The 23,206-nt window shown below is 43.4% G+C and overlaps 1 protein-coding gene across 7 annotated transcripts in view; it reads left to right on the top strand.

Annotated features, from left to right (window-relative positions):
* The window catches only part of LOC134354960 (ciliary microtubule-associated protein 2-like), a 45,283-nt gene that overhangs the window by 1,953 nt on the left and 20,124 nt on the right, over nt 1-23,206 (top strand). For 3 of the 7 annotated variants that reach the window (XM_063064508.1, XM_063064513.1, XM_063064506.1), the window contains exons 2-6: nt 9,024-9,102; nt 10,794-10,961; nt 17,370-17,492; nt 18,639-18,776; nt 21,182-21,322. In XM_063064508.1, the coding sequence (XP_062920578.1) occupies nt 9,024-9,102; nt 10,794-10,961; nt 17,370-17,492; nt 18,639-18,776; nt 21,182-21,322 (649 nt within the window). Of the gene's footprint in view, nt 1-9,023; nt 9,103-9,143; nt 10,711-10,793; nt 10,962-17,369; nt 17,493-18,638; nt 18,777-21,181; nt 21,323-23,206 lie in introns of those variants that run through there. The other 4 variants (XM_063064510.1, XM_063064511.1, XM_063064509.1 and 1 more) reach the window with 3 other exon arrangements.

The following is a 23,206-nucleotide window of genomic DNA, read 5'->3' as shown; positions in this document are numbered from 1 at the left end:
TAGATGCTGCTTTCCTGTGCTCCTTGTAGATGTGCTCAATGGTTGGGAGGGCTCAACCCACACCTATACTTCATAATAATGCCTGGTCATGGGAGCAGCCCAGCTAAGGACTACATTTTATAGTTTCTCTTATGCTCTCTCACTGAGCAGAGTCACCATTTTCCCTAATAACCTCTGAGCTTTCAAATCACATTGAAGAGCTCCTAGACTGACAATATATACTCCACCTCTGTCTTCACTTTTCAGTCTGTCATCATCACCTCATCTCCCCCAGATTCCCACTCTTAGTTCCTCCGTCCTTGCAAATGGCTATTTTACTTCTACCTCCCTTTCCCTTAGAAAATCCTTCAATGTGCTGTTGGTTCTAAGTTCCTGCCCTTCTTTCCCAAATTTCATGTGTGAACCTCTACATGATCCTGTCAAAGCAAATCATTGGAATAGCACTAATGAAAGTCAGAAAGGAAATCCTCTGTGACTAGAGTTCATGGTGCCTCCACTGGACCTGACTCTCTACTTTGTTGCAGCACTCATGTTGTTACTTCCTGCATTTCCAGTTGAATGGAACAGTCCTGTTCTGTTAATAATACATCATGCAAATTATCCTCAGTAATGATCAGTGGAAGGGCTTACAAAAACATTTTAAGGAAATGGAGTATTGTGCATTTACTCTGCCTCTTAGCATGGCTGAATGTTTTACCTATAGTAAATGACCAGGATAGAAAATGCTGTTATTACTTTAGGAAATCAATGTGTTCTCTCATGACATTGCTGTAGTAATAATCTAGCTATAAGCAGAAATTATCTTATATAATAATCTAGCAATAACTCATACTTATCTTGAATCTAGTGTGCTTTTAAAATGGAATTTGGTATCAATAGGGAGTCCAGAAATTTTCAAGTTTTGCTCATGAATCTGGAGGTTTTCAGTCAGTACAATATTTAAGAGGTATCTAGCCCAGCTCTATTACATTAATAATCAAAGTTCAAAGTAAATTTATTATCAAAGTATGTACAGTATATGTCACCATATACTACCCTGAGATTCATTCAGTAGAACAAAAACATTTTGTCATGTATGTTCTGCGTTTTGTTGTCCATGAGTTGTGGACTGGTTGCACAATGTTGCAGGCAAATCAGTGTGCAAACACTGCTCGGGCTCTATGCACCAATTTTAATGTTGCACTGCTGAAGGCCCGTCCCACACCAATGTAATTTAAAGAGATCATCAATGATCTACAGGTCATTTGATAATTGTTTTCTTCAGGCTGATGTACTTTTCAGCAAGTTTTTGATTCATTCTACTTGCATCAGGGAGTGTTGTGATTGTACAAAATATTTTGTTCTAATTCCATGGCCTTTGCATCAACCAGTTGTTCCCAATCATAGATCCATTAGATTATGTGGACACTCAGTCAGAAATGCGTGCATTAAGAAATGATACAATGTTCCTCCAGTGTGATATCACAGAAACACAGGACAGACCAAGACTAAAACTGACAAAAGCCACATAATTATAACATATAGTTACAACAGGGCAAAGCAATACCGTAATTTGATCAGAGCAGACCATGGGCACAGTAAAAAAAAAAGTCTCAAAGTCCTGATAGCCCTAACATCTCACGCAGATGGTAGAAGGGAGAAACTCTTCCTGCCATGAGCTTCCAGCGCTGCAAACTTGCCGATGCAGCATCCTGGAAGCACCCGACCACAGCCGACTCTGAGTCCGTGCGAAAACTTTGAGCCTCCGTCCAGCCCTCCGACACCACACACTGAGCACCATCTCTGCCGAGCGCTTCGACCCTGCCCCAGCCCCCGAGCAACAAGCAAAGCCGAGGACTCGGGGCTTTCCCCTCCAGAGATTTCAGATCACACAGTAGCAGCGGCAGCGAAACAGGCATTTCAGAAGTTTCACCAGATGTTCCTCCGTGCTCTCACTTCTGTCTCCATCCAATCAGAATTGTGTATGGCACCCTACTTGACAGATAACAGATATTCATCACCGGAGAGGCCGTTGCGCGCTGCATCACACCGCCATCTCCTCCCCTTCATTAGTAGATATTCTCCATCCAATACAACATTTCTAGAAGAATGAGAGGAAGTAAATTGAAAAAGGAGGGTGTACTGAAGGGATAAAGACTCTCATCCGGGGATAATATTGATCCACCATCAATAACTCCAAAAGACTGGAAGTAGAGTAAATTCTGAAAGGCTTTTATTCGCAGTAAAATGTGACCTCCAGCATGCTGAGTGTCTGCCCCTGGACTGAGAGGAGGAGCCAAGGCCCAATCGCCTTTATTCAGGGGTCTGTGGGAGGAGCCACAGGAGCAGTCAGCGGAGGGGCGTGTCCAGACAGGTAACCCAGTTACAACATATATTGTATACCACACTCACCCCTCCTTTTTTTAAAAAGAGCCCTGCGGGGTGAAGTGACTGACAATATTTAAAACAAGTATATTTACAGGTCAAGTCTATCAGGAGGTCGAGTCCGTCGCTGTGATCTACGTAGCACCGGTGGTGATTGCACCAGCAACGGTGGTTGTGCTGGCTCCAGCCTGACTTGAGGTGCCAGCACGTTAGGCGTTGTTAATCCCTTGTGCATGTGCATTGCGCCCGGTATGGGAGAGTCGTGTGGTGTCTGTGTAGGGCTTGGAGTGTGCGGTGTCTCGTGGGTATATATATCGGCGGATATGGGGTTAATAGTCACCATGGAGTGTTCAGGGTAGGGGCCCGGTGCTCCTGCAGGCACCAGGTCGTGGATGGAGACCGTGTCCTCCCGCCCATCAGGTAAAACCACATAGGCATACGTGGGGTTCGCATGAAGTAAGTGAACCCTCTCGACCATTGGGGAGTATTTATTGCTCCTCACATGTTTCCGGAGCAGCACTGGCCTCGGGGACGTCAGCCAAGTTGGTAGGGTGGTCCCAGTGGTCGAATTTCTGGGAAAAGAAAAGAGTCGCTCATGAGGGGTGGCATTGGTGGATGTGCATAACGGAGCGGATGGAGTGGAGGGCCTCGGGAAGGACCTCCTGCCAGCAGGAGACCAGCAGTCCCTTTGACCTGAGGGCTAAGAGTGTGGCCTTCCACACCATGCCATTCCCCCGGGGATTATAGCTTGTGGTCCTACTAGTTGCAGTTCCCCTAGCCAGCAGGTATTGGCGCAGCTCGTCACTCATAAACGAGGACCCTCTGTCACTGTGGATATAGCATAGGTATCCGAACGGAGTGAAGAGCTTGCGCAGGGCTTTTATAACTGACGTGGTAGTGGTGTCGGGGCAGGGGATGGCGAAGGGGAACCGTGAGTACTCGTCGATAACGTTAAGAAAGTACACAATGCGGTTAGTGGAGGGCAGGGGGCCCTTAAAGTTGACACTCAGTCGCTCAAAGGGGCGGGCGGCCTTGATGAGTTGTGCCTTTTCGGGTCGGTAGAAGTGTGGTTTGCACTCTGCGCAGACTTGGCAGTCCCTGGTCATCGTCCTGATCTCAAGGGAGTAAGGCAGGTTCCGGGCTTTCAGGAAGTGGAAAAGCCGGGTGACCCCCGGGTGGCAAAGATCTACATGTAGGGTGTATAGCTGGTCGATTTGCGCGCAGGCGCATGTTCCCCGGGATAGGTCATCGGAGGGCTCGTTGAGCTTCCCAGACCTGTACATGATGTCATAGTTGTAGGTGGAGAGTTCGATTCTCCACCTCAGAATTTTATCATTTTTGACTTTGCCCCGCTGTTGGTTACTAAACATGAATGCGACTGAACGCTGGTCTGTCAGCAGGGTGAACTTTCTGCCGGCGAGATAGTGCCTCTAGTGCCAAATAGCTTCCACTATGGTCTAGACATCTTTCTCCACTGCAGAGTGCAGAATTTCAGGGCCTTGAAGAGTACGGGAGAAGAACGCCACTGGTCTTCCCGCCTGGTTGAGGGTAGCAGCCAGTGCGAAGTCGGAGGCGTCACTCTCTACTTGGAAGGGAATGGCCTCATCCACTGCATGCATTACTGCTTTGGCAATGTCCCCTTTTATGCGGCTGAAGGCTGCGTGGGGCTTGGCTGAGAGGGGGAATGTGGTGGACTTGACTGGGTGCAGGCCTTGTCTGCGTAGTTTGGGACCCATTGGGCGTAATATGAAAAGAAGCCCAGGCACCTGTTGAGGGCTCTGAGGGTGTTGGAAAGAGGGAGTTCCAACAGGGGGCGCATACGGTCGGGGTCAGGGCCAATGACTCCGTTCTCCCCGACACAGCCAAGGATAGCAAGTCGGGTGGTTCCAAACACAGATTTGTCCTTGTTATAGGTGAGATTGAAAGCTTTGGCCGCTTGGAGAAATATTTGGAGGTTGTTGTTGTGATCCTGCCGGTCATGACTGCAGATGGTGATGTTATCCAGATATGGGAACGTGGCCTTCAGTTGGCACTGGTCCACCATCTGGTCCATTGCCCTCTGGAAGACAGATACACCATTCATGACACCAAAGGGGACGCGCAGGAATTGATAAAGCCTGCCATCCGCCTCGAAGGCAGTGTAAGGGCGGTCCTCCCGGTGGATGGGGAGCTGATGGTAAGCGGGTTTTAGGTCTATGGTCGAATACACCTTGTACTGTGCTATCTGATTGACCATATCCGCGATGCGGGGTAGAGGGTACGCGTCGAGCTGCGTGAACCTATTGATAGTCTGACTATAGTCCACGACTATCCTATTTTTTTTCCCCGTTCCGAACAACGACCACCTGCGCCCTCCAAGGACTTGTGCTTCCCTCAATGACCCCCTCCCTGAGCAGCCGCTGCACCTCCGACTTAATGAAAGCTCTGTCACCCGCGCTGTACCTCCTGCTTTTAGTTGCCACAGGTTTACAGTCGGGGGTCAGGTTGGCGAACAGCGGTAGGGGAGGGATCTTGAGGGTGGAGAGGCCGCAAGTGGTGTCGGTAGTGCGGCAGTTGGCATGGTGTTGGGTGGGATATGCAGGTCGGTGTGTGTGGGTGGTCAGTAGCGGGGTATGTGACGTATAACTACAAAACTGGGGATTTACGACAGTGATTTGTGGGAGGGGCCCATCATACTCCATTGTCACGCTTTTCAGGTAGCTCTGGAAGTTGAGCCCCAATAGCACAGGGGGCACACAGTTGAGGCATGACCAGTAACGTAAAGTCTCGATATTCTGTGCCCTGCACCACTAGTGTCGCTACACAACCCCCCCCGGATGTCTGTTGTATGTGACCTGGAAACCATGGCAACCCTCTGACTTACCGGCTGTATCATGAGTCCACAATGCTGCACCGTGTCCGGGTGGATAAAACTCTCCGTGCTGCCTGTGTCAAACAGGCAGCTTGTCCTGCGCCCCTCCACCAGGATGTCCATCATTGACCTTGCGAGCTGGTGGGGAGCGCTTTGGTTGAGGGTCACGGAGGCCAGGGTTGAGTCGCTGTCTTGGTCCAGTGCGGTGGGGTGCCCTGTGAGCACCCGTTGGTCGTAGGCAGTGGGAGGTAGCGCCGACCAAGATGGCCGCCCGCCATGTCTCACACGTGGTGCTGCTCGATCCTGCTCGCGGTTTGGACTTACAGACCTTGGCGAAGTGGCCCTTCTTTCCGCAGCTGGAGCAGGTAGCTTCACAGGCCGGGCAGCGTTTCCGGGGGTGCTTCTCGAGTCCGCAGAAGTAGCACTTCGCGGACTCGCGACTGGCAGCAGCCGAGGTCGATTTGCCGGCAGGTTGCGGGGTCTGCGGCGCCCACGAGGCCATCAGGGGATTGCGTGCCTGGAGAGCCTTAGAGTTGTGCAGAGCAGCCTCCAGCGTGTCGGCCAGCTCAGTTGCCGAACGTAAGGTAAGATCAGCTTGTTCCAGCAGCCACTGGCGCGCATACACTGACCTGGTCCCCGTGACGAAGGCATCTCTCACTAGGAGCTCCGCATGCTGTTCTGTCGTCAGCCCCTGGAAGCCGCAGGTCCACACAAGCGTCTGTAGTGCCCAGCCAAACTCAGCACTCGATTCCCCGGGCCACTGTTGCCATGTCGCTAAGCAGTGCCGAGTATAGACGCTGTTTATTGGCCGCAGGTATTGTCCTTTGAGGGCACTCATCATGCCATCGTAGCTCGGCTGGTCTCTGATCATCGAGTAGACCCATGGACTGACCCTGGAGAGTAGAACTCTGCGCTTCGCTGTGAAATTGGTCACTTCCATCGCTTCTAGGTATGATTCGAAGCAAACCAACCAGAATTCGAAAGCGTTTCCAGCTTCAGGTGTTTGCGGGTCAAGGTCTAACTTTTCGGGTGTCAGGGCACGTTCCATGCTTTAAAATTACTGCAAATAAAATTGATGCACCATCAATAACTTCAAAAGACTGGAAGTAGAGTAAATACTGAAAGGCTTTTATTCGCAGTAAAATGACCTCCATGCTGAACGTCTGCCCCTGGACTAAGTGGAGGAGCCACAGGGGCAGTCAGCAGAGGGGCGTGTCCAGACAGGTAACCCAGTTACAACATATATATATGGTTTACCACAAATATTCACGCTGGGAATTTAGAGATATTTTCCTAACTGATTTTTGTGACGGCCAATATATTAGAGACGTGCCGATGCCCTAGTTGGAACCTGAGAACAGGGCGAGAATTGCATTGCCAATGGCCATCAAATTAACCAAGGCAATAAAGTTAAATCTCCCAGGCTTCCTGTCCCATGATCCTCTCCCTTCTCCAGTCTGGTATCCCTTTTGCCGATCAACTTTCCAGCTCTCAGATCCACCCCTCCCCTCCTGTCTTCTCCTACCATTTTGGATCTCCCTCCCCCTCCTACTTTCAAATATCTTGCTATCTCTTCTTTCAGTTAGTCCTGACGAAGGGTCCTGGCCCGAAATGTCGACTGTCCCTCTTCCTATAGATGCTGCCTGGCCTGCTGCGTTCACCAGCATTTTTTGTGTGTGAAGCTTAAATGGGTGTGGGGTTTAGCCTGTCAGGAGACAAAGACATTGCAGTTTTCAATTCTCATTGTATAATTGAAATTAATGAGGCATTCTATTTGAAGAGAATAAATAACCTTCTGCCAGTGAACAGTAAGGGGGTGGTACAGGATGCCACTGACTGTGTTTGCTTGATTTTGGAAGTGTTTCCATTTGGTTGCTGTGTTACTAAAAGATACACTGAATTCTGAAGCTGCCCAGTCAGGACTCCTAGTATCAACAGAGTGTCTTGTTCATTTGGGAGAAACGTAACAACTAAGTCAATGTGCTCCTTATCTGTGTGAGACTCTTTCATGCTGGTCACAGAATGTATCTTTGGGTTCCAATTACATCAAAGAAAATGGAAATTGGTGGTGGAGGAATAGTGACATTACTCTGGGTGCATGGTCTCTAGGAAACAGTTGTGTGCTGATGTAACTGCACACAGAGGTGACCGGCCCAATTTATAACTGGTGTGCTTTCATCCAGAGCTGATCTACTGTGTGATCTACTTTGAAGGAGATGGAACTTCAGCCACTGATATTGGCTGCTATGCAATTCAGTTTTAGACACAATTTTCCAATTCTAATACCTCAGCAAATTTGGGCTATAACTTAGTTAATTCATAAAGAACAGAAAACTCATGAGCTCACAGCTAAATCTGTACGGGGCTAATCTTGTTGAATTTAATAGGTTCAAATCTGCCTGCCTTCCTTAACAGCTCTAGGACAAAGATCTTGCTAACACTCACTGCGGGAGCTCAGACCCAGGTAAGAGATGTACAATATTGCAGCTAGTAGTGCTGCTACCCCACAGCCCAATCCAGAGCTACAGTGCTGTTTGTTTGGGGTTTGCGTGTTCTCCCTGCAATGCTTGTATTTCCCTTGGGTGCTTAGGTTTGTAAGTTAATTAACCACTATAAATTTCCCCTAGTGTGTAGGTTACTGGCAGAATCTGGAAGAGCTAATGGGAGTATGGGGGAAGGAAGGTGGAATAGTGTAAATGGAACTTGATGGTTGGTGTGGCTCAGTTTCATGCTCTATGAACTTCTGGCTTGCCAACTAATACCAGAAGATGAATAACTCCCATGGATATGTTTCCTAGCAATGGAAACAACACTTCTAAGAGAGAGTAGAGATGATGTATAAGTGCACATCAGTGAATTACAAAGACCAGCTGGTCCATTGGTTCTGTCAAGTGTCACAACTAGACACTTCCTATCCTTATTTCCCATCATCCTCCAGGAGAAATGGAGCTTAATTAAAAATATAGAAGTTTGTCTCTGATTCTCTCAATCAAAAATAATCTTCATAAAAACAAATTATTGAAATAGTGCTAAATTTTAATTCTTTACATATTGACTCGATTTTCTTCAGAAAATACCAGCACCCTAATTTACAGTTAGATTATTATTCTCTAGTTCAACGTACCCTTCGCCGATGAGGGACACCTTTTTAAACTTAATTTGCAGAAGTGAAAGAATGGCTTTTTGCACTACACAATTCTAATAGTGGAAGACAACTGAGGTGGGATTAGTTATTGGAATTTATCATGATGTTCACTGTTAGAATGAATTTAAGTTTTATTCCCAGATTGCAAAAACCATGATGCAATTTAGTTCAGGTGCATTATGAGTCTTTCACATTTCATTCTAATAAACTTAAACCTATATTATTGTCTATGTTTTACATCTTTAAAGTAAAAAATAGCTTGATTTGTTACATATACAAACGGACATCAAAGCATATAGTGAAATGTGTTGCTTGCATCAGAGATGTGCTGGGGGAAGCCTGTATGTGTCACCAGGGTTTCTAGGCCAACACAGCATGATCACATCTTACTAATCTGTACACCTTTGGAATGGGAAAGGAAACGGGAGTATCCAGGGGAAACCCACATGGTCTTCGACAGAACTTACAAACTTTGTACAAACGGTGGCAGGAATTGAACCCCGACTTTACACCTTACAACTACCATGCCACCCTGTACAAATAAACATGATCTGGTAGAATCTGAATATTTAATTAGCCCGATTGATTCATTCTGCATCAACATCGTTGTCTTTTGTATATCTGACAAGGCAAGACTATGTTGTTTTTGTGATGCTGTTTCAGGTTTGATGTTCATCCAGACAAAAAGAAGCAAGGTTCTTTTACTGAACTGCCTTATGACAGGAGGGCAACTGAAGAACAGGTGAGCTGAAGTGGTATCATAATTGGATTATTGGTCGGTAGAGACGCAGAAGCACATATGGCTGGATATTCAGTCTGAACAGTAATTATTTTGCGTATTTCAAGGTTCAAAGTAAATCTATTATCAAAGTGCATACAGTATATGTCACCTTATGCTACTCTGAGATTCATTTTCTTGCATTCATTAATAGGTAAATTCTATACCTTAGCAGTGTCTTGTAAGAAGAAAGCAGACACAAAGGTACAACTGACTACACCAAAGGGAAATATCAGAGTTTTGTTCAAATATAAACTGATGGCCTTTTGCACAGTAACAAACATTATCAGCAGGCAAGCTAATTAACAGCATTTATCAGTATTTTCAGTGAAGCTCTTAAAAATAAAAAAAAACTATTTGCAAAATGAAATTAAGAAAAAATTTAAATGAAAAGCCCTCAGTTATTTTTGAGCAAGTCTTAAAGCTTATAATACATTTCCTTTATCTCTCTCTTACAAGATGAGGACACCACTAACTAGGCCAGTATTTATTGCCCTTCCTCCCTAGCCTCTGAGAAGGTAGCAGTGAAACATCTCACTGAGACAAGGCAATGAGAGATGAATTAAATAGATATTTTACACTATTCTTCACTGTAAGTAACATCAAAGAAACAGTTATAAATTGGGAACTGGAAAAAAAGCAGGAACCCAGGAAAATTAGTTATCAGGAATATAGATCAACAATCAGGAAAATTGTTGATGCTGTGGGTTGATAATTCTTTGGATCCTGATGGACTGTATGTTGGGATCTTAAAAGAATTAACTGAGATCTTTGATCCATTGGTTTTAATTTTCCAAAATTCCCTAGATTTGGGAAGGTTTCTTTGGATTGGGATAGTATTAAGTGGATTCAAAATTGGGAGAGACGGAAGCAGGAAACTATGGGCCTATTAAGATGTCAAGTGGAAACTACTAGAGACTATGGTTAAGAACAATATAACAGGGTACAGAAAAATTCAAGGTAATTAGGCAAAGTCATTGTGAAAGGAAAATCGTGTATGACCAATTTATTGGAGTTCTTTCAACAGGTAATGTGTTATGAATAAAGAGAACCAGTTGGACCTCCTGGATATTTGATAAGGATCTGCCCCAAAGCTGAAGGTGATAAATGAAAGCTCATTGTGCAAGAAGCAACATATTGCTGTGGGGTGGATATTGTTTTCTCTCAGCCAGCCAGGGTTGGCAAGTTGTGTCAAATAATGTAGTACAGTGTTGCAAATAGTTGATAACACAAAAGACAGGAAAGAAGAGGCTACAGATTGAGGTAGGTAGTTAAATGAACAGGCAATGACCTAGCAGATCTGGGAAGATATGAAATAGTCTATTTTCACTGAATAAATATCGGAGAAACTCGCTATCTAAGTGCTGAGAGATTTCATAACTCTGAGGTTTCAACAATGAGAAATGAATGAAATTGCCTAAGATTTGGACCAAATCCTATCTTATATGCACTTATGCTAAGGGATGGATCCATGTAATGTGTGTTGACTTGCTCTTTGACAATTCCCACAGTGAGAAGAGTGGCAGAGAGAATTCTATCAAGCATGACAGCTCCAGAGCACAGCCAAGATCAGTAACAAATTTTGTCTGCATCCTATGTTAGAGCACATATATATTGTTTTTGTGCAAGTTGCTAATAATGAAATTGTCTTTTAGGAAAGGTTAGGGCCTGGATACTATAATGTGGACACAGGAGACTTCAGTGCTAAGTCTATTGCTGAAAAATCATCAGGGCCAGGATGGACAAGGGAATGTGAAGTAGACCGCTTTACTCAAACACCACAGTTATTTTATAAAGAACAAAAATTAAGAGAGAAGTTCTTAGTAAGTAACCTTTTTTATGATTTTCAACTGACTTTTGTTTATTCTATTTTGAAATTAAAAACAGGGATAAGCACCTAACAAAAACTGGAGGCAACTTTTTTGACTTTTGATTTCTGGTTAAGTGCAGCATCAATAGAAGGAAGTGGTCAGTGACAATTCTGGTTCAGCTCTTCGCAAGGACTGGCCCGAAACGTTAACTGTGCATTTCCCTCTATCGGTGCTGCCTTACCTGCTGACTTCCTCCATTATTTTGTGTGTTACTGGAGAATAAAGACTGTATTGAGAGATTACTGAAATGCTGGGGGTGCCAGCTTGCAAAATTATATAATGTCAGATAAAGCTTTCATTTCAGTTAGAATTTAAGAAGAACGCCTTATGGGCTTTTAGGAGTTGAACAATGGAACATGGTATGGAGGCCTAGGGTGGGAGTTAGTTGGGAAAAACAGTTACATTGAATCAGAAGATAATTTCTGCTTATTGCTAGATTATTAATATCACAAGTAAATGTCATGAAATTTGTTGTCTTTGTGGCAGCAGTACACTGCAATACATAATAACAGAAAAACTGTATTATAGTAAATACTAGACAACGGGGTGACCTCTTGGGGCACCCTTTGAGAGAAGGGTAGTGCAGTCTGATGTGACCAAAATAAACATTAAATTTTCCTGAGTGCTTTTGGTATTGCTTTGCTTTGGAAACTGAAGTAGAAAACCTTAGTTTATTAAAGAAGAACAACGCATAGCAAAGCAAATATAGCTCCTCCTCATTTAATGAAGGACACTTTTGATAGCATCATTTCTGGTTTATCTGCCACCCTCGTGCCTCTCATTGTCATTCTGGAGACGTGCAGTCCTTTCATCCCCCGTCTCTTCATCTCTTCTGCTGTTTGTTCTTTGTCTTTGATCCTGGAGACATGCATTTCTCAGCCGCTTTGTCTCTTCCTCTCTCCTCCTCCTGTGCCTGTTTTTGTCATTTTGGAGATGTGCAGCCCTTGCATCCCCCATCTCTTCAGCTCTTCTGCTGTTTGTTGTTTGTCTCTGATCCTGGAGACATGCATGCCTCTCCTCCTCTGTCTCTTCTGTCATCTGTTTTGTCCTGACTCTTTGATTCTGGAGTTGTGCGTCCCCAGCCTCATTTGATTCTCGTTCTCTCCCTCTCCTTGCCACTTCCCGACGACGTTTGGCGTCATCTCTTGCCCATAATGTCCCCCTTCCCTTTCCACATGGCATAATTAGGCTGACCATTATTTTTTACCCTAATGCTGGATAGAAGATATGAAGCACTAACGTCAAAGGATGCTGATTATTCTTGATGAAGTGGTTGGCGCTCTCCTGAATGGACGTGATATAGTCACCGCTGTCTTTTGACTGCAGCAAAAGGTTTTATGGGTGTCTCGAAGTACGTCATTATAATAAGATTTAATTATCTCTTATTGATGGGTGGCAGTTAGATCTATCCCAATCCTGCACATGCTGATGATGATTAGCAGAATGTAACCCCTTGAAATAGAGCTGCCCTGCCCTTTTGCTCCGGTAGGTATCGCTGCTGAGGCTGGCCGTGCGCATGCGTCAGGCTGTCGCGTCCCGATTTCCATGATGGCCAATCGGATCTTGGGTGAAAGCCAGCCTGTTGATTTTTGGCGAATGAGCAATTTTATGTGAATATATAACCCTGAACTTTGCCTGCATTCTGTAAGTTAGCGCATTTAAATTGGATTTAGCCAAAAAAAAGTGCTGCTGTAATGCACCGTTTGCGCTAATTGGAGGTCACAGACAGAGCATAAGAGTTTTAGTAGTGTGTGTGTGTGTGTGTGTGTGTGTGTGTGTGTATATATATAGTGTGTGTATATATAATATAATGTATATATATAATGTGTGTGTGTCTATATATATGTGTGTGTGTGTGTATAAAATAGTTAAATAAGTAGTGCAAAATTAGAAATAAAAAAGTAGTGAGGTAGTGTTCATGGGTTTAATATTCAGAAATTGGATGGCAGAGGGGAAGAAGCTGTTCTTGAATTGTTGTGTGTGTGCTTTCAGGCTCCTGTACCTCCTTCCTGATGGTAGCAATGAGAACAGGGTGCACCTTGGTGGTTGGTGCAATATTTAACCAGTATGTTTGGATCTCACTTTCCCTATAACACAAGTTCCCACTTTAATATCTATAAAATGGCAAAGGTACAGGAGGCATAGTTATAAAGTTATTGGAACAGCATCCAGCCTGGACTCTGGATCCTGGTGAAGGGGTTTGAAACATATGATGGTAGCTAAGCAGCCTACATTAAAAAAATAAATAGAAATCGTACATTATTGGTAATGGAAATGATGAAACTACTGGATTGATGCAAAAACCCATCAAGTTTCCACCTGGTTTTGATACATATAACTTCAGATCCATCAATGTGTTTGTCTCTTAACTACTGCTCAGCTCAAGGGACAATAAATGCTGGCATTAGTCAATGTCAAAGTAAATGTCACCATATACTACATTGAAGTTCATTTTCGTGCAGGCATTTACAGGAAAATAACGAAATACAATAGAATTTATGAAAAAAACATACATAAACGAAAACTGAAAAACAACAAATGTGCAAAAGAAGACAAAATGTGCAAATAAAAAATAAATAATACTGAGAATATGAGTTGTGGAGTTCCTGAAAGCGAGTCCATAGGTGGTGAAGTCATTTCAGAATTGAGGTGAGTGAAGTTATCCACACTGGTTCATGAGCCTGATGGTTGAAGGGTTATAACTGTACCCAAACCTGGTGGTGTGGGACCTAAGGCTCCTATACCTCCTTCCCAAAGGTAGTAGTAAGAAGAGAACATGGCCTGGATTGTGGAGGTCCTTGATGATGGATGCTGCTTTCCTGTGGCAGTGCGCCTTGTAGATACGCTCAATGGTGGGGAGGGCTTTAACTGTGATGGACTGTGTTGTATCCACCATTTTCTGCAGTTGTTTCCATTCCATACCAGGCCATTATACAACCAGTTAGGATACTCTCCACTGTGCATCTATGGAAGTTTGAGTGACATTAGCAGTGACATTCACTCAATGACAGTTTTTAAAAACATTCACTACTTCCTGTTTTGCTGAAGGATCTCGGTCTGAAACATCGACTGTACTCTTTTTCCACAGATGCTGCCTGACCTGCTGGGTTCCTCCAGCATTTTGTGTGTGTTGCTTGGATTTCCAGCATCAGCAGATTTTCTATTGTTTGCAGTTTCCTATTTTACCCTCTCCACCTTGGTGCTATGGAATCTGGGTGGTACAGCAAAGTAGAATTCCAACTCTGCTAAGACCAGTCAGCTCTGGTCCTCTAACAACTATCTGGCTTCTATTTAAAATGAATTTGGGTAGTTTAAATCTTCAAATCTATATCAAATTCAATGTTACAATTAACTCAGAAAATGCATCATTTTCTATGGGCAGTGAGATGAGTGGGGGAGAGGAGTGAGATGTTAATTGTTAAATATTATCAGACTACAATCATGTCACCATATACAACTGTGAGATTTTTTTTCTGCAGGCATACTTAGCAAATCTATAGAACAATAACTGTAAACATCTAGAATTGTAAACAGTAAACAACTGTGCAATGCAGAAATAAATCAATATCATTAAATAATGAGCATGAGATAACAATACAACAGGGCCCTTAAACGAGTGTAGCTATCCTCTTTTGATCAACACTGATGGTTGAGGGGTAGTAACTGTTCTTGAACCTGGTGGTGTGAGTCCTGAGATACCTTCACCTTCTACCTTGGATTTCCAGCATCTGCAGATTTTCTCTTGTTTGTACTTTGTACCTGATGGCAGCAGCGAGAAAACAGCATTGCCTTAGGGCTCTTTTCTACTGCAATGTTTCATGTAGATGTGCTCATTGGTTGGAAGGGTTTTACTAGTGAGGTACTGGGCGAAATCCACTACCTTTTGCAGGATTTTCCACTCAAGGACATTGGTGTTCCCATACTAGGTCACAATGTCGAAGTTTTCGATGACATGCAGAACTTCCACAGACTCCTGAGGAAGTAGAAGTACTGTTGTGCCTTCTTCACAATATTTATGTGATGGGTCCAGGTCAGGTCCTCTGAGATAGTGACACCCAGGAATTTAAATTTTCTGACCTTCTCCACCTCTGATCCTCTGAGTACTGGCTCATGGACCTCTGGTTTCCCTCTCCTGATATCTACAATCAGTTCCTTGGTCTTATTGACATTGAGTGAGAGATTGTTGTTATTATACCACTCAGCCAAATTTTCAGTATCCCTCCTGTATGCTGATTCATCACCACCATTGATACAGCCCACAACAATGGTGTCATCAGTAAGCATGTATATGGTGTTGGAGCTGTACTTAGCCATACAGTCAAAAGTGTAAAGTGAGTAGAGCAGGGGGCTAAGTACACATTCCTGCAGTGTTCCTGTGCTGATGGAGATTGTGGAGGAGATTAGGCAAATAGAGGGCTATGGGTAACCCTAGGTAATTTCTAAGGTAAGGACATATTCGGCACAGCTTTGTGGGCCGAAGGGCCTGTATTGTGCTGTAGATTTTCTACGTTTCTATGAGATGTTTTGCCAATCCAACCTGACTGCTGTCCACGAGTGAGAAAATACAGGATCCAATTCACAAGGGGGTTTTGAGGCCCAGGTCTTGGAGTTTACTGATTATTTTTGAGGTGATGATGGTGTTAAGTGCTGAGCTGTGACAATGAGCATCCTGATGTATGCATCATTGCTGTCCAGATGTTCCAGGGTTGTGTGAACATCTGGACAGCATCTGGTATCTGCTGTAGACCTGTTGTTCCAGTAGGTGAATTGGAGCAAGTCCAAGTTGATATTTGGACAGGAACTGATGAGCTTCAACACCAGCCTCTCAAAACGCTTCATCACTGTGGCTGTAAGTGCCTCTGGGCGATAGTCATTTAGACAGGTTACCTCGCTCTTCTTGGGCTCCGGTACGATTGAAGCCTGCTTGAAGTAGGTGGGTACCACACACTGCCGGAGTGAGAGGTTGAAGATATCCATGAATACACCAGCTAGCTGGTCGGCATAGGTCTCCAGTACTTGGCCAGGTACTCCATCCGGACCGGATACTTTCCTTGGATTCACTCTCTTGAAGGCAGCCCACACGTCATCTTCAGGTACTGAGACCAAAGGATCATCGGGAGGAATGGGGGCGCGCGATGGTCCTCCCTGTTCTGGTGGTCAGAGTGAGCATAGAAGTCATTGAGCTCATCTGGAAATGAAACTCTGCTGTCCCCTATGTTGCAAGATTTAGATTTGTAGGAGATTATAGCATTCAAACCCTACCACAGCTGTCGAGCAAACTTTGTTGATTCTAGTCTAGTCTAGAATCCCCACTTCGCCTGAGAGATGATTTTCTGGAGATCATGCCTGCACCACTTGTAGCATTCTTGATCTTCAGACTTGAATGCCTCTGATCAGACTCTCAGCAGGTTCTGGATTTCATTGTTCATCCAAGGCTCCTGATTGAGGAAGACCCTGAATGATTTTGTGGGGACACACTCATCCACAGCTGTTTTAATAAAGTCTGTAATGACCCTGGTGTAGTCATGCAGGTCCTTAGTTGAGTTCTTAAACACGGCCAAGTCCACTGACTCAAGGCAATCCTGTAACCATTCCTCAGCCTCCCATGACCATCTGAGTTGTCTTGATCTCTGGAGTCGTGCTCCATCTGTATGCAGGTAGCAGGAGTACTGCCAAATGATCTGGCTTGTCAAAATGCGGTCTCGGTATGGAACAATAGGCATTCCTTATCATAGTGTAGCAGTGGTCTAGTGTGTTGGGACCTCTGGTGCAACTGATTACGTGCCAGTTTGGGCAGGGTTTTCTTCAAACAGGCCTGGTTAAAATTGCCGACTATAATTTTAAATGTGTCGGGATGGTCCATTTCTTGTTTACAGAAAGCATCGTGCAGTTTGTTGTTTCCTGAAAAAACTATCACAAGGAATACAGGAAAAATTATGGGAGAGTATCTTGTTGTTACTACCTCTATTACTGCTGTTGTCTAGCTGGACATTGTAATGTATGGGGAGGTGACATGAGTATTTCTTCAGATATTATTCATTTTCTGATCTATTCATCAATTCCCAGTCAGATTTGCTTTTCTAAGGGTTGGGGAAGTTTGAAAAAAAATAACAAGAGTTAATCTGTGAGAGGCACAAAAATGTTTGCCACATTTTCTGGAAGCAACAATAGTGAAATATGTATTCCTTTTTTCCAGCATGACTCCCTTTACCCTGTATAAAATAACCTGGATAGTTGAACATTTGGATTGATTGCTTCACTTATAAAATAATCTAATTACAGACAGTGAAATGATCTAGTTTGTGAATAGAAGTCTGTCTGAATGGGGAAGTATTTCATTGTTGTATTTTTTAATTGCAGCAGATGGATCGCGGCCCAGGTAGATACGAGATCCCTAATTTTCTTGACTTACTTGCAAAGAAGAATGCTGGAAGCAGAGGTACTTTTGACTCTAGAGAAGAAAGATTTAAAAAACAAAAAAATGTAAGGGTTCATTGATTTATATTTTTGAGCAAAGTTGGTTACACATTTTCAAATGATTAAGTTAATTCATGGAAACAAAATGAGAAATTTCCAGTGTTGACTGTGTAGTGATACTATAAAAGAAGGCTGTCATGACCTCCCAAAGCAAGATCTCCCACTGGTCACCCATTTTAATTCCAATTCCCATTCCTATTCTGATATGTCAGTCCATGGCCTCCTCTCCTGTCGCGATGAGGCCACACTCAGGTTGGAGGAGCAACACCTTATATTCTGTCTGATTAGCCTCCAACCTGATGGCAGGAACATTGATTTCTCGAACTTCCACTAATGCCCCCTCCTCCTCCTTCACCATTCCCCATTCACATTTCCCTCTCTCACCTTATTTCCTTATCTGCCTATCACTTCCCCTTTTTCTTTCTTCCATGGCCTTCTGTCCTGTCCTATCAGACTCCCCCTTCTCCAGCCCTTCATCTCTTTCACCAATCAACATCCCAGCTCTTTACTTCACCCCTCCCCCTCCTCCCGTTTTCACCTTGTGGTTGTTCCACCCCTCCCACCACTTTCTTACTCTGACTCCTCATCTTTTCTTTCAGTCCTGATGAAGGGTCTTGACCCAAAACGTCAACTGTACCCTTTTCCATAGATGCTGCCTGACCTGCTGAGTTCCTCCAGCATTCTGTATGTGTTGCTGTCATGATCTGTTCTATGGATTCCTTGGACATCTTGCATGAGGTTTCTTCGCATGGTTTTACACTGTAGGCTAACTCTCATGGACTGACTATTCATATCAGTCTTATGAAACCACCCTTCATATTGTCATTCCACAAATCTCCTTTGATAGTCTGCAAAGGGTTTTAGAGCGTCAAGCTAAGACTCTGTATTTAGTCAAAAGTACAACCACGTGTACCGCACAACACTTCAGAAAAGGTTGAACTTGTCATGTTTAATATTGGCAAAGAATATTGCTAATACTTATATTTTAGACCATTATTTCAAATTTCAGATGTTTGCAAAGGTGTTAGTCCACTGGGCAGAGAAATTTCACTGTCTATTTATCTTATACCTGAAGATCAAAACAAGTGAATCCTTACAAAAATCAGATCGTTGAAAGAAGAAGAAGTTATTTTGACTGCTTTATTTTTCCAGATTGCCAGCCCAGGTCCTGGATCATACGGAAAAGGAGGAATCCCATCTGCGGTGCTGGAGGAGAAAGCTAGGAAATCTGCTGGGTTACGGGGACTGATGGATTCAAGCAGTGCCAAGAGCCGATCTCTTCAAGCAATAGTAAATGTGCCATCCTGTTGTATTCTTTAATAGAAAATTTATTGATGTTGCCTCAGCCAAAATAATTGGAGTGGGTGGGAGGTCTGGTTCACAACAGACAGCCAATCGTGTCAATCTATTCAGAAAAACAGAGGACAATGAGTTGTAATAATAAAAACAAACTAATTTCTGTGGAAAAATACAATTAGTGGAAAATAAATTAAAATCGAGCACGGCCACTAACAGAAATGAGGTCACTAAGCCTGATTGGCCTGGGAAGTAAGTTATATTGCCCTCTGCCCTGGGCTAACCAACCGATTAATGGCTGTTCCCATATCTTTGCCATTCAGTTGCCTAATCATCATGTTGTTGATCTTTGTGTCCAAAAGCCTGTTTATCTCACCCTTGACTATTCTAAGTTCTGAATTTCCACACCTTTCCGGATTAGGGAATTCCAAAGTTGGCAATGATATTGCAGCTGTCAGTTTTGCTGCCTCACAACTCTGGGAGCCCAGATGTGATCCTGATTTTAGGTTACATGTTCTCCCTGTTGGTTTCCCATAGGCATTCCAATTTCCACCAGCAATCCAAATATACGCCGATAGATCAGTTGGCAGCAGTATAACATCACAGAGAGGTACAGCATGAAAACAGGCCCTTCAGCCCACTATGTCCACAATGGCCATCGACCATCCACTTACACTTATTCTACATTCATCATTTTTTTATTATTCTACCCTCATTCTCATTATCTCTCCCAAATACCAGGGGTGATTGATAAGTGCGTGGCCTAAGATGGAAGGAGTCAATTTTAGAAAACCTGGCACATTTATTTTTCAACATAGTCCCCTCCTACATTTACACACTTAGTCTTGCAGTCATGGAGCGTACCGATTCCTTCTTTGTAGAAGTTGGCATCTTGGACCTCCAGAAAGTGGTCCACAGCAGGGGTGATTGATAAGTTCATGACCTAAGGTAGAAGGAAATGTTGTTAATTTCAAACTTTCTGCATAATCAAAGAGTTGAACTGCACGTGCATGTAATGAGAGCTGTATAACTCATCTCCTTCTACTTTGGGCCACGAACTTCTCAATCACCCCTGCTGTGGACCACTTCATTTTGACGAAGGGTCTCGGGCTGAAACGTCGACTGTACCTCTTCCTAGAGATGCTACCTGGCCTGCTGTGTTCACCAGCAACTTTTGTATTACATAACCTTGACATTTGTTTTCTTGCATACACACTCAACTATAATAGAATCAATGAAAGACCACATCCAACAGGACAGACAACCAGTGTGCAAAAGACAACAAACTGTGCAATTACAAATGTAAAAAATAATAATAAGTAAATAAGCAATAAATATAGAGAACATGAGATGAAGAGTCCTTGAAAGTCGGTCCATAGGTTGTGGGATCCCGTCTGGTTCAAGAGCCTGATGGTTGAGAGGTAATAACTGCTCCTGAAACTGGTAGTGTGAGTCCTGAGGTGAGATAGAGAGAACAGATGGAATATCTTGCTTAGGAGAAGCTGAATGCTGTTGATGCCCGCTGAGTAAGAGTGGTGACAGTTTGTTAGTGACATTTAGTGTATGTGGCATGCTACCCTAGTGAGGGAAGAATCAAAGGAGAGTTAATGGAGAGAATAAGTTAGTGGGTTAAAAAAAAAAGGAGGGGGAATGGGACCGATGGGATTTCTCTGCTGAGTTCTGGCATAGACCCCATGATCTGAGTGGCTTCCTGTGTCACAATAAGAATTTACTAAAAGCAAACGAAGCATCAGAATGAAGACATTTCTCCTCAGCCCTAAATGCTAATCCCTTATCCTCAGACTATGGCCCAGCTGGAGAAGGCAAAGGTTCTTAGCACCTCCCATACCAATCCCCTTCAGGAACTGGTATAATCATTTAGCTCACTTCCCATTTCTAAATTCAAGGGAATACCATTCAAACGGTCCCCATATTGACATCCCTTCCTTCCTGAGGAGAAACAAACAGGTGGAGTATACAATGAGTGGGAGATCCACTCCCCGTCCAGTTAATACTTAGGCAGCAATGTTGAAATACGGAATGTGCTGGCACAGAACCTGTAAACTGGAAATACTGTTGACAATGTTCGCTAAAAATAGTGAACATTGGAAATATTCAGTTGGGTCAGGCAGCGTACAAGAAAGGGAAGCAGAGTTAATGTTTCAGATCAATGACGTTTTATCATTTATTTTCGATTTCCAGTTTTTAGCAGTATTTTGCTTTTGGATTGTTTAATGTCCTCTTGCCCACTATTTTACATAGATGAATAACTCAACTAAAGTTAAGAATGGTGTGCAGAGGGATGTCCAGTAGGGACATTGATTTCATTCCAGGTAATAATTTTTAGTGACTCTTAATACAAAACTCTCACTAATTCACCTTTAATATCTTTTCTTTAGGGTTGTGACTTGGCACCAAATACCTACAATATTAGAAGTGGCTTAGACCAATTATTGCAACGAGTGGTTAGTAAGCGAGGCCCCTATGATCTCTTTACCACCGAAAGAGGCGATCGTATAAAAACAGGCCACTACGCCACGGTATGTACGCACAAGTCAGGCTTAATTGAAAATCACCTCTTACCCTTTTCTCCGGTACTCTCACTTAGTACGGGAATATATTTGAAACTGACGTTTTTATGTATTTAATCTTGTAATGTGATACAATGGAACTGGTATAATCCCAGAGTGCTTTGCTATGTGCTTAGGGTACGTGACAGGAGGTTTGTAATGTTCTGATCATTGTTTATTGTGTACATTGCATGGCCTTGGATAGAAATGAAACAGGCTGCAGCTGCTGGGGGGTGGGGGGCTGACTCAGCCAGAACAGATAACAGCAAAAGAATTGCATAAAAATGAACTTTGTAAGCTGAAAAGCAGAAGCTTCCTGCCATCCATTCTGAGGAGTAGAAGGTGGTCTTTTCCTTATAAGTAATAAACAGATCCACTCTGTTTTTTTGGTTCTTTGTTATAAGACCTAGTGAAAGGTACCAACATTAGCCAAGGGCACACTGGAGACAGCTGTGAAATGCTGAGTCAAAACACTGAGAACATAAATTCAATAGTGCTGAATTACAGGCAGGAAACGGCTGGCCCCACAGAGGTAATCCTGAATTTATCCTCGGATATAATTGGTGTAAATGAGGTCAACGTTGACATGAGGAGCTGGCATTTGGCTCAGGCCTTTCAGGTGTTGGGAAATATGATACTGAGATACATAGCAGGTAAGTTCGGCAGGTTAGAGAGAATCACACAGGTGGACGTTGGGTCAACATGGTATGCCAAGGTAAGAGGAGCATCACTTCAAAACTGAAATATGACCTGTGTTAATTAAAGGCAAACATCTTACAAAAAGGCTACTGTAAACTTTAATGGCAGTCCAAGGATATGTGGCGATGAATTGGGCATCATATGCTAAACTTAATTTTTATTGCACCTATGCTATCAATAAAATGCACACAACGATATTTAATTTATAGCCCTTTTCCTTCTGTTGCTATGTTGTAAGCATGAGCGTGGAGTAAGCGGTGAGAGATCACCATATTGTTTCTCTGTGCAAACACCTCCAAATGTTTCCTACTCCTTGGTTTGGTTTATTATTATTGTCACATGTACCAAGATTCTGTGAAAAGCTTGCCTTCCATACTGTTTATACAGATCAAATCATTACACAGTGCGTTGAGCTAGAATAAGGTAAAACAATAACAATGCAGAATAAAATGTAAAAGTTCCCAAAAAAAAGTGCAGTAAACAATAAAGTGCAAGATCATAATGAGGTAGACAGTGAGACCAAGAGTCTATCTAATACTATTGGACTCCTGGTTTGATGTTGATATTCTATGTGTTGTTTGCTCACTTTTTGCTGTTTGTGCAATTTATTTTTCACACGTTGGGTGTTTGATGTTTTCTTGAAGGGTTCCATGGTGTTTCTTTGTTTCGTAGCTGCCTACAGGAAGAAAAAAGCTCAGAATTGTATTCTGTGTACAAACCTAGATAATAAATGTACTTTAAGTCTTTGAAAGTGGTGTGTGAAAGAGTCTGATAGAAGCTGTTGTTGAGCTTGTATATTCTGCCCGAAGGGAGAAGAGAAAACTGGTTGAAGGTTGAAGTTTTGGATTATGCTGTCTGCTTTACTGAGGCAGTGAGATGTATAGACAGAGTCTGTAGTGGGGAGGCTGTTTCTTGTGTTACGCTTAGCTGTGTCCTCATGCTGAGTAGTTTCTTGCAGGCACAAGCAGAGCAGTTGCCATTCCAAGCTTTGTTACTAATTTGGCAAGCTGTGTTGTCATTGATAAAATTCATACTTCTGAGGGTATTAAGACACATTAGGGACAACTTTCACACTTAACCTGTACTCTGCGATCCACGCACGCCTCGCCCTAAAAGGTTTTGGATCAGCCACTTCTATTGCTGAGCACAATTTAA

Source organism: Mobula hypostoma, chromosome 12 (genome assembly GCF_963921235.1).
Source record: "Mobula hypostoma chromosome 12, sMobHyp1.1, whole genome shotgun sequence".
Taxonomy (NCBI): Eukaryota; Metazoa; Chordata; class Chondrichthyes; order Myliobatiformes; family Myliobatidae; genus Mobula; species Mobula hypostoma.
Note: the sequence above shows the minus strand (reverse complement) of the source record. Positions and strands in the feature narration are given on the sequence as shown.